Below are 15,358 nucleotides of genomic sequence, written 5' to 3'. Positions count from 1 at the left end.
TTGTGCTGCTACTACTGCTTTTTTGCTTCAACTGCTGTTTGTTGCTGACTTTTGCTACTGTTGTTTGCTGCCACTACTGTTTGCTGCTGCTATTTGCTGCCGCTGCTTGCTGCTACATGCTGCTGTCTGCTGCCGTCTTCTGTTGTTGCTGCTGCCGTTCTGCTAGCTTGTTGTTCTATATGCTGTTTTACTGTTATCACGCTGACTTTTTTTAAATTTGGAAGTTTTTCTTATTTTCTCACTTTTTCCAAGCTAGAGATCGAAGTTGAATTTTTATTTTTTTTATATTATTATTATTATTATTATTATTATCTTGTTTGACAAACATTAAAATTGGTGTTTATGGATTTTTTTTGGAAAGAATTATGAAATTATTTCAATCCAAGTTATTATTTATCATATATATTAATTTCTCATTCATACTTGTTGTACATATTAATATTATTTATATATTTTAATAATAATAAATGCTACATTAGTTTGCAAAAAGTGCTACATAATATCGAATAAAGTGCTACTATATATGTCAAAAGATGATTGCAAAATGTTACCTAATACTCAACAAAGTGTTCCATTAGTTCGAAAAGTGATACATAATGTCGGACAAAGTGATACTATATGAAATTAAAATGTTACTAAAGATAAGTAAGTGTGACATAAGAAATAAAATTAACACTTTAAAAATGATACTAATAATATAAAAAGTGTTACATAAGAGGGTTTATAGTATCACTATTGAAAATGTTATCATACATTACCCAAAGTGTTACATAAGATCTTAGGGAACATGGGTGGAAGTATCATCCAATAAAGTGTTATCTATTGTCTATAATAACACTTTTACCACTTTATGTGGATGTTTTCCCAAACTAAGCCGTATTTGCAAAGTATTTTGCAAATTGGATGCGTGGAAAAAGTATTTACCAAACTAAGCTTCAGGGATAAGACGCTGTCTCGAACAGCGTTTTATAACTTGGATTTTTTTTAAAAAAATTCAAAGTGTAAAATGCTGTCTGAGACAGCGTTTTACACGTTAGACTTTTTTTAAAAAAAAAAAAATCGTAATTTTAAATTTTAAAATTTTAAAAAAAAATTACACTAAAAATGTTGACTGAGTCAGCGTTTTTAATGTAAATATTTTTTTATTTTAAATTGTTAATTTCTGATTTTAAAAAAAAAAAAAAACAAACAACAATGGCGGTCATAATCCCAAACCATCTGAAACAACAACACCACTCAACTTAATTCCAGAAGCACAAACTCAACGAAGAAGACGACGACGACTATGCAAGGACTTCACCATCAACAACAACAACTTGGTGCTCTTCTCTCCGTTGCCCTCGCCAAAGACGACACCGCCTTTTCCGCCGCCGCACCATCTTCTTCTTTCTCTTCGTCGGCGACTCAAGAAGCTAATGACTCCAATCGACTCGCCGCCATTAACTCGCTTCATCGTCTCATCCTTTTTCCTCCTAACTTAGTTCTCGTTTTTTTTTTTAAATCAGAAATTAATAATTTAAAAAAAAAAATTATCCTAAATACGCTGACTCAGTAAGCATTTTTAGGTTTAGTTTTTTTTTTTAAAAAAAAAAAATCTGAAAATAAATTTTTTTTTAAAAAAAAATTAAAAATTACGAATTTTTTCTAAAAAAAAAAGTCAACATGTAAAACGCTGTCTCAGACAGCGTTTTATACTTTGATTTTTTTTTTTAAATGCAGGGTATAAAACGCTGTCCGAGACAGCGTTTTATCTAAGAAACTTAGTTTGGTAAATAGTTTTGCCACGCATCCATTTTGCAAAATACTTTGCAAATATGACTTACTTTGGACAATCTTCCACTTTATGTAACACTTTTTGGGTGTTACTTGAGGTTAGTTTTGTACTAGTGTAACAAAATGAAACATATAAGCCAACAATTAAAATATATATATAAGCCAACAAAATAAATATATCAGCCAACTAAAGAAACATATAAGCCAAATGATTTCTGATATCAGCCAACAAAAGGAACCTATCAAAAATTAAAAAAAAAAAAATTATCAGCCAACAAAAATGATGGGAATCGAGTAACCTTTTCTCACAACTATGTTTATTGCTTTTTATAGGTACTCTCTTGGTTTTACCTTACTCTTAAAGTAGGGGTTTTACAAGTGAGTTTTTAATAATGTTTTTATTATTTTCTTAGTAGTAGTTATGGGGCCTTGGGCTTCCAAAATTGTGCTACTTAGTTAGTGGGCTATCTTGGTTCATTAATTAATTATTAGGACTTTTATTTACTTTGCTTGTGGAGCAAGTAGGATAGATTTATTTTTTCTATATATACTAGTTGTATGTTAATTATTTTAATAGGATGTTTTACAATAAAAGTTGAGATTGTTGAGCTTTTGCTTGAAGAGAATTTTGTTAAGGTTCAAACTAGTTGTTAACTAGGGTTTTGGGATCGTTGCTCCTAAAACTCAAACTTAGAAGTCGTTTCCTTTTAAGACTATCCTTCAAATTTTCACCATTAAAATCACTCAAATCCTTCCATTAAATATAAACCGTCAAAAATACGCATAAAAAAAGAATATATTAGCCAACACAAAAACCATATCAGCCAACAAATGAAACATATCAGCCAACACATGAAACATATCAGCCAACAAGTAAAATATACAGCCAAGCCTGCCGCAACAAATTTGCGTGCGGACGTCCGCACCCAATACCTTCTCATTAGATTATTGTTTGCCACAAAAGATGTCAAATTCTAGTTTCTCCTTTGGAATGGTAAAACAGTTTAGAATCTGATTGTAGGATCCGATCATAAAATGTAATTGTTATTCTTATTTAAAGGATCAAGTAGTTAATTATTTTGTCATTTTATTTTATATATATCAAGCGCCTTACTTTTTCAAAAGAATTGTAACATTATATTTTTTCGTAATAACTTTGACCACATAAATTTTGATGTATTGAAAGCAAATTTATCAAATAAATAGTTATCGAATTGATTTCATTATTTACTTTTCATAATGTTAAGTTTTTATAATATTTTTTATAAAGATAAAATTAGCCTCAACACCTTGAAATATAGCTTGGGTGCACCCAACACCTCGAACGTTGAGTAATTTGCTAGCCTACCACTAGCTAATCAAATGTCATTTTATTTTTTGAAGACCTAACAAATGTTGTATTATTTTTAACAATTTGTATTAAATCACTTTAGAACTGAAATTTACCAATGACAAGGTTGTGACTGTTAGGGCTTTAATCATAAAAATTGTAGAAGTAAGATTTAGACCCATCATGGATAATTATAGAGTCGAAAGAGGCCATGATAATTAAAGGCATATATAATGGATCTTTAATCCGACTAACTAGGATTTCTACAAAAATGACAACTAAGGATCAAATGAAGACTTGGCAGAAATTGACCTTCTTTAATGATTAATACCCGCTGGTTTCTCAAAAAAAAAAAAAAAAAAAAAGGAAAGGGTGGCATAAAAGGATTGATTGAAGAAAAAGAACGTGAAGAAAGATTGGATAAAAACACGTATATTTAGACCTAAACTTGAACTCGGACCGAAAAAATCAAAAAGCCTTGCTTTGGTCCAAAAAAGCCCAATACTATTTTGCTGGTTCGGGCACATAATTTTATACTTAAGTCTAGCATCACTTTTAGTTCTTTTCATATTGAATTATATTCTTTTCATACTAGGATTTGCTCCTTTCGTTCATGAAGAGCAATAGAGCATATAACTCAAATCCAAAAAACATACTTTTTATAATTTAACCCCAATGAACTTGGGTTATGAACACTATGCATACGAGTGCACCATCTAATTTGCAAAAGGTACTTATTTATAACAAATCTATCTATAAACTTGTAAAAAGTCAAAACTTGTGCTACTGTTCCTTAGAACAATGATTGACCATCATGTCCCTAATTTACTGGTTGAAAAGACGTTATTGCCCTTAATTGTGGAGAAGACTTAATTGTTGCCTGCCTTTTGCCACCTGTGCTTTGGATGCAAGGTGTGCTTGTCTTGGTGCCCGTGTCAACTCCTTTCTCCTATCTATGTAGCTGTCTAGTTTATGGTCTTTAGCGGCTTCAAAATACTTTTTGGTTTTGAAAATTTTAGATATAAAGGTTGATTTGATCATTAGTGTCGCTGTTGGCTGGGTTGGCGTAGTCGAATGATGGTAGTGTCCCAGTGCTTTTGTGTAGGATGGTAGTGGGTTTCATTTGTGGTGTACAACGACTGTATTCAGGTTAGCTTTTTGGATTTGCATTTAAATTAAATCGGTTCAAGTAGTTTGTTGCTATATTAAATTACAACTTTGTGGCATTAGTCGTTAACTTACATTTGTTCATTGACGTAAAATGATCGTTTATTACAATAATAATTTTTTAAGGTATTTTTTTTCTAATAATTCGATATATTTTTTTGACAAGACCTAATAATTCGATTTTTAAAAGATGTTATCTAACAAAAATTTTCTAAACTATTCTCAACATATATATAAAACACAGTATTGATCTTTTCTAAATTGTTTCGATAAATGTTTTTAAGAATATTTATTTTTGTAAAAAATTAATGTTCCGACATTATAGGGATAAACATTCAATTGGATAAAAAATTAATGTATTATAATAGCGAAAGATGTACATATTAACAAATGTATACAATCAAAACACAGAAATAAATAAGATAAATTTATTTATACGTTATCGAGTGCATAAAAATCTCATGAATCGACAATCCTCATACTTTCTGGTAAAAAATCAACTCCATTTTCGGAAAGCCCAACAAACAAAAATTGAGAGACGTGCAAGCAACTAAGCAAGCATACAACAAAACTTTTGCTCACAACTGAAAAACTAACCTTCAATTTTACCCAAATCCAGAAAAATAAAAATAACTTCTTACAAATCAAAACATTTCAAACAAATTAAACCAACAAACCAACCAACCAAGACACCATATTCTATTCTCCCACAATTATGCCTCCATCAACACCTCCGTCATCCCCTCTTCCTCCCATCATCCCCGATCCTTCCGACACCGCTTCCTCCGAGCATCGCCTTCACGAGGCGGAGGAGCGCCTCAAGGAAGCCATCCAAGAGCTCCAGCGTCGCCAGCTTAGTCGTGCCGCTACGGCTGCAGCGCGTAGACCTCACTGCCCTCCCTGCGATCACCCTGATGACTCCTGTGTTGCTCACGCCATTGGTAATCTCTGTCAGAGCTTCCTCCTCTCTTATGGCGTTCGTGTCGGTATTGGCATTCTTTTGCGCGCCTTTAAGCTTGCTCGTGGTCATTCTTACTCTTCCCTCCTTGATCTTAAGGTTCTACATTATGCTTAATTATTGTATTTTTTGTCTGAATTGTTGATTAATTTGTTTATGCATTGCTTCAGTTTGTTGATTTCATTTTTGTTTTCTAATTGCTATTGTTTAATTATTTCTTGCTGGAATTTGTGATCAAAGAGATTGAAATTACTCAAATTAGGGTTACGAATCATAGATAGGAGGATAGAAATCCTTGATGACTATTCTGTATCGATGTCGAACAAGGAAAGTGTATGACATTTTTCATTGTAATGAATACTGAGTCTTAGAAGAAAGGAAATGTAGTGACCAGAAAGTATATCTGAATTATCAATAGAATATATCATTTTACTAGCTCTTTTTGGCCTTTTCTTGATCAGATCAGCCTCAAGTTTCATCCTTTATGAAGTTTAATTGGAAAATTTTAGAGTTTGTTAATTTGGTTTTGGTTTTGCCTTGGTCTGTGGATATGTATATATAGAGGATGATTCAAACTATATTGCTGATTATGAATTTTGTCAAAATTTATACATCAACTTAGAGAATTGATTGTAGGTGTGGTTTCTAGTAGACCTGGTTATTGGGGATCCAGGTCAGGGTTGGTTTGGGTTAGTGGGCACGGTCATTAGTGGCTCGTCTTATAGCAGGTCAAAATGGGTCTAATTAAAGTGGGTTACGAGTCTATAGCGGATTGATATTGGGCTAGACGGGCCAATAAACGAGCAAGGAAAATGTAACCTACAATGTATGTGGATGTTGATGTAGAACTTAGTTGCGACTATCCTGCTTGTATTTTGGATGCTGTACGTAGATTAATGTAACAAACTCAATGGGTGGATTGTAGTTTTGTTGGTTCCTTGGTAAGATTCAAGTTTAATGCTAGCCTCTTGAAGTGTAGGAACAAACTAAATGGGCATTTGATTAAACTTTTAGTACCAAGCAAATTGCGGAATGTCAGTCAGTTATAAATAATATCAATGATGGCTTAGCTAATTTATGTATGGACGATTATGGCATGCCATGTGATTTGAAAGATTCTATGGGAGATGTGAATGCACCTTTGGGTTTTCTCTAGGGGAAAGCTGAATGAAGGGTAGAGACTCTTGATTTAATTAGAATTAGCACCACATAAGAGATATAGAGGTGGCCATGGGCTGGGCCTAAACAAGACTGTAGATTTGCTGTTAGGTGGTTCTTGGTCTGATAAGACCCTTATTAGATTGGCTCATAACTAGTATGCCATGGGTAGGTTTTGTACATGGTGAAAACAGGCATGGATTGGTTCTGTGCTTGGTCATGGTTTATCCATGGATGCTTTTATTACTTCATTGATAATATTAATATTTTATTTTTATAAATAGAATTACATACATTAGTTTTGATTATTAATGAAACCTTTATTTCAATAAATCCTACTGCACCTTCGTGGGATTTGAGAGGGTGGAAGAAGATTCATGTGCATGATGGCGCGTTCTTTTCACTTGAACTAAATTTATTAGACTTGATTGGATCCGATCAACCTTGATTACCCCTTATTTTTACACTTGGTTGAACCCGATTGACCTAATTAGCCCTAAAACGTACTTTTTTTTGGTGAAGAAAACACACCCTTAATGGCTAATAAGCCCATAGATAAGGACATCTAATAAACAAAAGTCTAAATTACACTAAACAATGAAAGTTTTGCTAGCAAAATGGGTATAGATCTACCATGTTGCTTTTGTTAGGGAAACAAAATGATTCACTCATAGTTTGCTAGAAAAATTCTTGTTGTGTTGCCCCACACTTTTAGTTATATTCAATTTTTTTTTTTTTTTTTTTTTTGGTATGTAGGTCTCAACTATGTCCTTGTGTTTATCCGTTTAATCTTTGTCTTACTAAAGGCAGACTCAACATCATTTTTTTTTTTTTAATTTTTAAATATGTGTATAATTCTAGTTTGCTTTTAGTTAGAAAATTCATATGCACAATTGCCCGTTTGTAGGGGATGATATTAATAAAAAGAAGAGTATGGAGAGGGATGCAAGGAAAAGAATGAGCGAGGTATTGGAAGTTTATTTATTGAATTGGATGTTGGGGTTGTTTATCCCAAGTCCCTCATGGAAAGAATAAGTGAAGCATTCCTTATAAATTATAGCACACTCTATTAGTATGACACGTTTTGAGAAGGTTTTCAAAAACAAATTCGTGCGAACTAGGCTTAAAGCGGACAATATCATACTAATGTGGAGTGAAGGTGAGCATGTAGCCCAACAAGATGGATGATCTAGGCCCAACAAGTAGTATTAAATCATGTGGTTCCGTCGCGACAAACGTATGCAACATGGAACTGATGCTGGAAGTTTGGAACACTTGGGTGTAGAGTGGTGTGATTCGAGGGCATTGGAAATTGGGTACTAATCTTTGTCAATGATATGTGGGAGGCCCTCATTGTGCCCTTGCAATTGAAGATATGTGGTTGCCTACATGATATTGTGGTTGTTAGCTATGTATAAAAAGGCTCAAGGCGCACCAAGGCGTTTCGGAGTTCCTTGCACCTAAGGCGCGCCTCATTGAAGTGAGGCGCTTATAATAAGTAATAAAATAATTCTGGAAAAAAACTCTTTGTGCGCCTCAGGGGTGCGCCTTAGCTGCTCCTCATCGAAGTTGCCTCGTCTAGACCATAAAAAGTGCATGACCTCTAACGCCTTGCGCCTAGGCGCGCTTTTTCAAACACTGGTTGTTAGGTGGTGTATTCCGTGGTGGTATCGGTGGTACAAGATGGGAGATCTATGCTATGGTTTTGTAGCCTTGCGTAAACAATATTTTCGATAAATATGGATGATTAGGCAGCGATTTCGTGGGTGATAACGGTGGTGCAAGATGGTTTTGCTGGAGGGAAGACCATGAGTTATGTAGTGCCGGTCTTGACAATGTAGGGGCCTAGGCAAAATAATATAGAGGCTCTTTTTAAATTGTTAGTCATAGCATACCAATATGTTTCATCGACTTTTTTATTTTATTTTTAATTTACTAATTGCCACAAATATTGGGAGTGAAATTGAAAAAGACAAAATTAGTCTTTAACTTCAATATTCACAAACCTAAGTAAGCTATTGTGTATATAATATACAAATTCCATATGTAGTTTTGGAATATATGTTTGTGACTATTGAATTTGAATCTATGTGAATACCATTTATTCTCTACTAATAAAATATATGTGGGTTAATACACCTCCTATACTCCATCAGATTAACAAAAGAATTTAGACAAAACTTACAAAACACTTCTCCCTCTTCACCAATTGTATAAACTATTCTCCCACTTCAGCATTATTAAAAAACTAGCTGTTAAAATTCATAATGATAGCATGCCAAGGGAGATAAATAACCTTAAATTCATTAAATGGAGTTTCAAGATGAGAACTAAGACAAGTAGTGGTTATAGTGAAAGAGCGGCAACAATGCGACATGAATTGATAGGATAATATGGAGAAAATTGTTGGTGAACTATATTTCCTTTAATCACATTTTAGAAATTGGAAATTAGATTTACCAAAAAAAAAAAAAAAAAAGAAAAAAAGAAAAAAAGAAATTGGAAATTAGACTATAATTTCTACTAGTGATAGTTTCTTATTTTTGGAGATGGATTGGTAAATTCACATTGTTCAGAACTTGGAAAAATGGAGAGGTTAACTTGGAAGTAGGAGACCGTTCAGTTATTTTATGGAAAATTGGAAATTCAATGCCTTAAATGTGCAATGAAGTATAGGCTTAGAGTACCAAACATTGAATTCTGAAATGGAATGCTAAAATACTACTTCATTAAATGACCCTTTTTTTTTTTTTTTTTTTTTTTTTGCGATTTAAATCATCATAGCAGCTTGTGAATTATTTATGGGCCCTTATGAGCCTTAGTCTTGGGATAGTTGCACCCCTTGCCTACCCTTAGGGTCGGCTGGAGTTTTGTGGTCCTTGATTTGGGGGAGAAATGTTGGGGTTGTTCATCCCAAGTCCCACATGGAAAGAATAAGGAAATGAAGAGTTCCTTATAAATGAGAATACACTCTATTAGTCTGAAGCCATTTGGAAGGTGCCCATAACCAAATTCGTGCGGTCTATGCCTAAAGCGGACAATATCATACTAATGTTGAGTTAAGGGGAGCATGCGACCTTGATTAGGGCCCAATAGGTTTAACAAGCTAAGTTCAGGGTGGGCTTGGGCTTGTTTTGTTTAATGGCCCAGTCCATCGGCATTCCGCAGCCCAACTGAGTCAATTTAGGTATGGGTTTTGTTATGACTGCTTTTAGTTGATCCTCTCTGTAAGATGTTTGAAAAAAAGAGGGGGCGTTTGGTTCATCACATAGTAAGGGAAAGAGTTTAAGAAAGGGGAAGGAGGAGAATGGAAATTTGAAAGTAACTCCCTTTGATATAAAATGTTATTTGGTGATTAATTTTATTTCCTTCTATCACTGTGCTACACCACATTCAAACTTACTCTCATGGTGTCGCCGCCACCACCACCCCTCCTTGCTGCCGCGCCACCAGTCCCTCCATTCTGGTGCTCCTTTGTTACCGCCCCCAACCCGCCACTTCGCCGCCCTTTCTCTCTTCTTTCTGTAATTATTTTTTTCCATCACCATGGTTATATTTGAAATTTCAAAGGTTACATTTGACCATATAAACTCCAGTTTAGGTGTTTTTTTATGCTCAAATTTGACCATTTAACACCATAATTTAATAATTTATAAGATATATCATATTATTTATCTTCAAATTGTGTCATATTACTTTTAATTTAATATGATATAAATAATGACCATGAAGCTTCATCATCCAAATAGAAGAAGTGAAGTACATATCCCAAGTAATGTAGAGTAAACAACTTATGAGATGATTATTTTCTTGTTTATGTGTTCATAAGTGTGTGAGCAATTAAGAAAATGAAATGCACAAGTACCTTCCAATAAGTTTTTTCATTAAAGATATGAAGAAGATCATACAACTTCATATATCTAATAATCCCTACAAAAAGTTGTGTTTCTAACTTTACTACCCCCAAAAAAAAGAAAAACAGATCATATTCTTTCATATACTTCTGCAAATTTTAGTGTTGTGCCCAAAAAGTTGTTTACACTACATTACTTGGGATATGTACTTCACTTCTTATATTTGGATGATGAAGCTTCATGGTCTTTATTAATATCATATTATTTGGTATGGTTTTAAAGAGAATTTAATATGTGTCAAATTTAGAGAAGAGTTACTAGAGGTTAAATATATGTAATTTATTGATACAATAGCTTTAGTTTCAAGTATTACCAATTATTTTTAAATTAGTTTGACGTTCATAGTAAAGGGAATATGCTATTATCATTTTGTATACTGAATTGCTATGCACAAGTAATTTTATCAGTATGCAGTACTCTTCTACATTTACACTGTAAAATGAGAGCCTCATTAACTGATGGTTGTGTGGAAGTTGCTTATATGCTTTATATAGAAGTATGTCTTGCCTGATTTTGAATTTTGTTGGTTGCTTTTGTCCAGCAACTTGTCTCAGAAAAGGATCTGATTGTTAGAGAGGAAGCTTGTCGTGTTGGGTTGGTTTTTGGTGGTTTAACTGGATCCTATCATGCCCTGAGATGTATACTGAGGAAGTTGAGAAGAAAAGAAACTCCTTTCAATGCGTAAGTTTGTAATTTGGACTATTTTGTATGTGTTTTAGTTGCTCATATTAACTGTACAGTGTATGTGTTTTATGTAAAACACTCCCAAGTATTACATATTGGTAACTTTGTTAAAGCTGATGATGGAGCAGAATCTTAGCAGGCTCTATTGCAGGCTTGTCAATCTTAGCATTAGATGATCCCAACCAAAGGCGTACTCTAGCTCTGTATCTTTTGGCCAGGCTGGCTCAGGTACCTTAATCAATTAAATTGTTTTCTTGTATATTGAATTAAGGCTGTTCCTGCTCATCTATGTTACTGATCTCAGGTGATCATTTTTGCAACATTGTGAGGCTTTAATTACATCTGATAATGTTTTCTTTCTTCTGCTACTAGTGTACTTACAACTCTGCTAAATCCAAGAACAAATTTCATCTATGGGGAAGCCACTGGAGACATGGTGATTCTTTACTTTTTGCTTTATCTTCTGCGCAGGTAATTGTGGTTTACCTGCATGCTAATTACTTATTTCTGTTCCACCTGCAAATTTTGTTTCATAATATTTGTTGCCGGTAATTGAGACATTTTTTTTAAAAAAAAGTTGTCATCAGAGATTATTCTCCCTTCTTCTCCCATGTTGCTTGCTTTGCCACATTTGATGCATTTGTTTACTATTTCAGCAGAATTGTAAAAAAAAAAAAAGAAACTAATTTAACATATGCACTACCCTATAGATATAATCAACCATTTGGTGTTGTGACTTCTAATTTTTAAAGCAAGCTTTGTCCTCCTATTACATGATTCTTTTCTGGAGCGAACATCTATTATTGCAACTGGATGTTGAAATGAAGTAGGTCAGTTGTATATGATGCCATAGTTGCATTAGCTAATTCATCTGATATATTATCATATGCACTACCATGTAAAGTACATCAACCATGTGGTGCTGTGAGCCTGTGAGTCTTGTGAGTTGTGACTTCTAAATTAAGCTATGTCCTCTATGACTTGTTTCTTTTCTTGTAGCGAACACCTAATATTGCTAATGGATGTTAACATGAAGTGGTTCAGTTGTGTATGATGCTGTAATTGCATTAGCGATTCATTTGGTATCTGTGTTATCTGTATTATAAAGCCATCTTATATCATACTTATTATCTTTACTGGACGTTCTAACCAAAACTGACATTAAATATTATTAAATCCATCTAACTTGGTAGATACTTTTCTCAGGTCATGTATTCATTCATAATGCATCCTGAGAGCTTACCAAAATCCTATCAAGATTTTATTCAGAAAACAGGGCCAGTGGCAAAACCTGTATACAAGGCTGTCCGGGACTGTTGTAGAGGAAGTGCGGTGGATGTGGCCTCATTGTCAAAATACTTGTCAAGTAGAGGGGTCCAAAATTCAGTGTCTCTGGAAGAGTTCCCTTCCATAATTCCCTGTTCCATCATTCATCCAAATACCCAGTCATGTTTAGCTCATGATATGAAAGCAGCAACAACTACTTTTAAAAAAACCTTTCCTCTCTATTTCTCGCTGACCTTTGTACCTTATGTGGTTCTGCATCTACAAAAGGTACTTCTATCTTGAGCACACATTTTCATTCATACTTGTGATTAGTTCATGGGAAAGGAAAATTACTGTGATATGGAACCTTTGCACTATAGACAGATGTTGCAGCAATAATTATCCAGTTAAACTCTGTTATGTTGCTATTTTTGTTCAGCATAGAGATTGGAAGTTATGGGAAAAAGTTCTTCAGTTGGGTACCTTGCTTGTGTAATGATGGTGCTGACACATTATCTTTTGGGGTTCATTTTGTTTAACCTTTGCTGAAGAGTGCTATGTTGTTGATGAATCAGTGTTACCTTAGTCACGGGACACTTTAGTAAGAGGAATGGGTACAAGAACACAGTTCGTGACCTAGTTTTGTTAAACTAAGAGTGTACCATGTACCACATAACAATTCGTATGTTTTGGGTCGTGGTTCATGGGGACATCAGCGAATTATTTCATGCCGTAAATAAAAGATGGTTCAATAATATTGTGATCACAGGATGCTAAACTGCTAATATATAGGGACTATAGTTATCTTCTAGGCTGGATACATTAGTTTGAAATATAATAATGAGGGACTTTTGTAAAAGTTTGAACAACACTCAAGCGACATGTTAAAACTGGCTGTATTTTCTTTACTGTACAATTTTGGTCAATTTTATGAAATTGGCTGTATTTTCAGTACCTGAAACAAAGTTGTTGTCCATTGTAGTTCTTGGAAACACCAGCTCAAACTTGTTGGCGTGCTTCAAAAGAGGCTGTTCGCTCAACTACATTCTTGTCAGCATTTGTTGGGATCTTTCAGGTAGCCTTATCTCTCACAGAGGTATTTTATGGATCCTCTTGGCACACAAATTTGATTTCGCTCTTGAACTGCAGGCGTTCATTTGTTTGCATAGAAAAGTGGCGTCACAAGACCACAAACTTGTATATTGGCTCTCAGGTGGACTTGCTGCCCTTTCTGTGCTGTTTGAAAGAAAAAGCAGGCGGAGTGAACTTGCCTTGTATGTTCTTCCGCGTGCTGGAGATTCTTTATGGTACATATTGGTTAATCGCCATTTACTTCCAAATATTAAGAATGCTGAGGTAAGCTTCAACCTCTAATTCTCTTCATTTCTGGCTTCATCTATTTCTACTCTGTATATCTTTATTTTGATCAAGAATTTAATGCCATTATAATTTATTATCCATCCATTTTTAAGATGAATGACCTTCTATAACTATTATTGTTTGTTTTGCCCGAAGAAATTTTACATACCCCGAACTATCAAACCTTGTTCCTCAGCTTATGCTTATTGTGTTAGCTGGAGCAAATTCGGATAAATAGATCGTGCTTGACCGATTCATGGGATATTTTTATTGTCAGCCCTTGTTTTTCCAATTATGTTGTTGGTTGGAAGTTTATTTTTGGGTGATTTTTTTTTTTTTTTTCCACTTTACAATTCCTTTTGCTTTAAACAGGTGGCTTTATTTTGTGCTTGTATGGGCGGGATCATGTATTATTTAGAGCATGAGCCGGACACGATGGCTCCATTTTTGCGGGGCATATTACGCCGCTTCCTGGCAAGCCGAATTAGTAATCCTAGTCCTCCACCAAATCGTAATGCTTCATATGCATATTTACAGGCTTTTGAGGCCATGGAAAAGCCAAATATGCAGGAGAAAGAAGCAGCTGCAGAGACGGCTTCTGCCAAGTATAATCTTGAGGCTATCTCAGGGCTCTGAGAACTTAAAGATAATAACCTAGCTGTTGATCCTTTGATTTTTGAACATATTATTTAAGCCATCTGTGCTACTATGATGTAAGGTCTGATGCTTGAGTTAGTATTCCAGCATCTCGTTGATTAGCTAGCTATTTAGAGTTATCTCTTCCACTTTTTCTAATTCTTCTAACCATAGTACAGTTAACGGTCCAAAAGTGGAAGGGGTTTCATGTGCATGAACGATGACATCGGGGAATGATCTATGTTGATTCTTATGATAGGTTATTTTTTTCCAATGCAACCCGCTCTATAGCAATTAGAGTTGGCGAATGTATTGTGTTGTGTCTTGCTCATATTTGTATTTAAAGATAAACAAGTTGAGTTTCCTAAGCGCTAACTTATGAGTGCCGTGTCGTTTTGTGTTGATCCGTTTAGTTAAATGTGTTGAAAACCCTCACATGTTTTTCGTGGTTAGTCCGTGTTGTATTGTATTATGTTAAAAAAGTCGGTCTTGTTTAAAAGAGTTATCACCAATTCAATAAATTATTGGTTTTATATTCCTAGATAGGTTGAGTCGTATTTGTGAAATGTTGGAAAAGTGGGTCAGTTTGTAAAATGGGTCAATGCATTGTAATGTAATAGTATATAAGTTCAATTTTTGATTTTTCTTATACCGTATCTAAGATATGCAATTAAATTGTGGTTTCCTTTTCGCTCTTATTATCTTTATCTTTGAGCAAGTACCAATATATATTTTTTTATCTCCTTAAAATCTGCATGAATTGGTGGATTGCACAAGAAAATGCAAAACTAAATTATGCCACTGACCCTTAGATAAATAATTCATTGGTAGTCCCTCCGTTTTTATTTTTTTATTTTTTTTATTTTTTTATTATATGCCTAATTCTCACATTTACAAAGGAATTAAACTATGTAAAGATTCCTTAAACCAAATAATTGGGAAGATAAAAATACAATTAAAGCATTAAATGACAAATGACTGGAAAAGAGAAGTTAAAAAAAATAAAAACCCTTGCATAAATAGCTGTACATGTTAGCAATCCAAACCAAATGACATAATCCAATCACATTCTATGCATAGGACAAAAAAGGACCAATCATATTAAAGGTTTTC

The 15,358-nt window shown here is 34.1% G+C and overlaps 1 protein-coding gene across 1 annotated transcript; it reads left to right on the top strand.

Annotated features, from left to right (window-relative positions):
• The first annotated feature begins 4,690 nt into the window (after positions 1 to 4,690).
• On the top strand, positions 4,691 to 14,943 carry LOC110719322. Its single transcript, XM_021898221.1, has 8 exons — positions 4,691 to 5,327; positions 10,842 to 10,981; positions 11,113 to 11,212; positions 11,357 to 11,455; positions 12,191 to 12,538; positions 13,233 to 13,325; positions 13,400 to 13,606; positions 13,982 to 14,943. The coding sequence occupies exons 1-8, from the start codon at positions 4,986 to 4,988 to the stop codon at positions 14,243 to 14,245; spliced, it is 1,593 nt and encodes a 530-aa protein (XP_021753913.1). The 5' UTR covers positions 4,691 to 4,985; the 3' UTR covers positions 14,246 to 14,943.
• The last annotated feature ends 415 nt before the right edge of the window (positions 14,944 to 15,358 follow it).

This window comes from Chenopodium quinoa, unplaced genomic scaffold (genome assembly GCF_001683475.1).
Source record: "Chenopodium quinoa cultivar QQ74 unplaced genomic scaffold, ASM168347v1, whole genome shotgun sequence".
In the NCBI taxonomy this organism is placed as follows: domain Eukaryota; kingdom Viridiplantae; phylum Streptophyta; class Magnoliopsida; order Caryophyllales; family Amaranthaceae; genus Chenopodium; species Chenopodium quinoa.
This window is presented reverse-complemented; position numbering and strand designations above follow the sequence as displayed.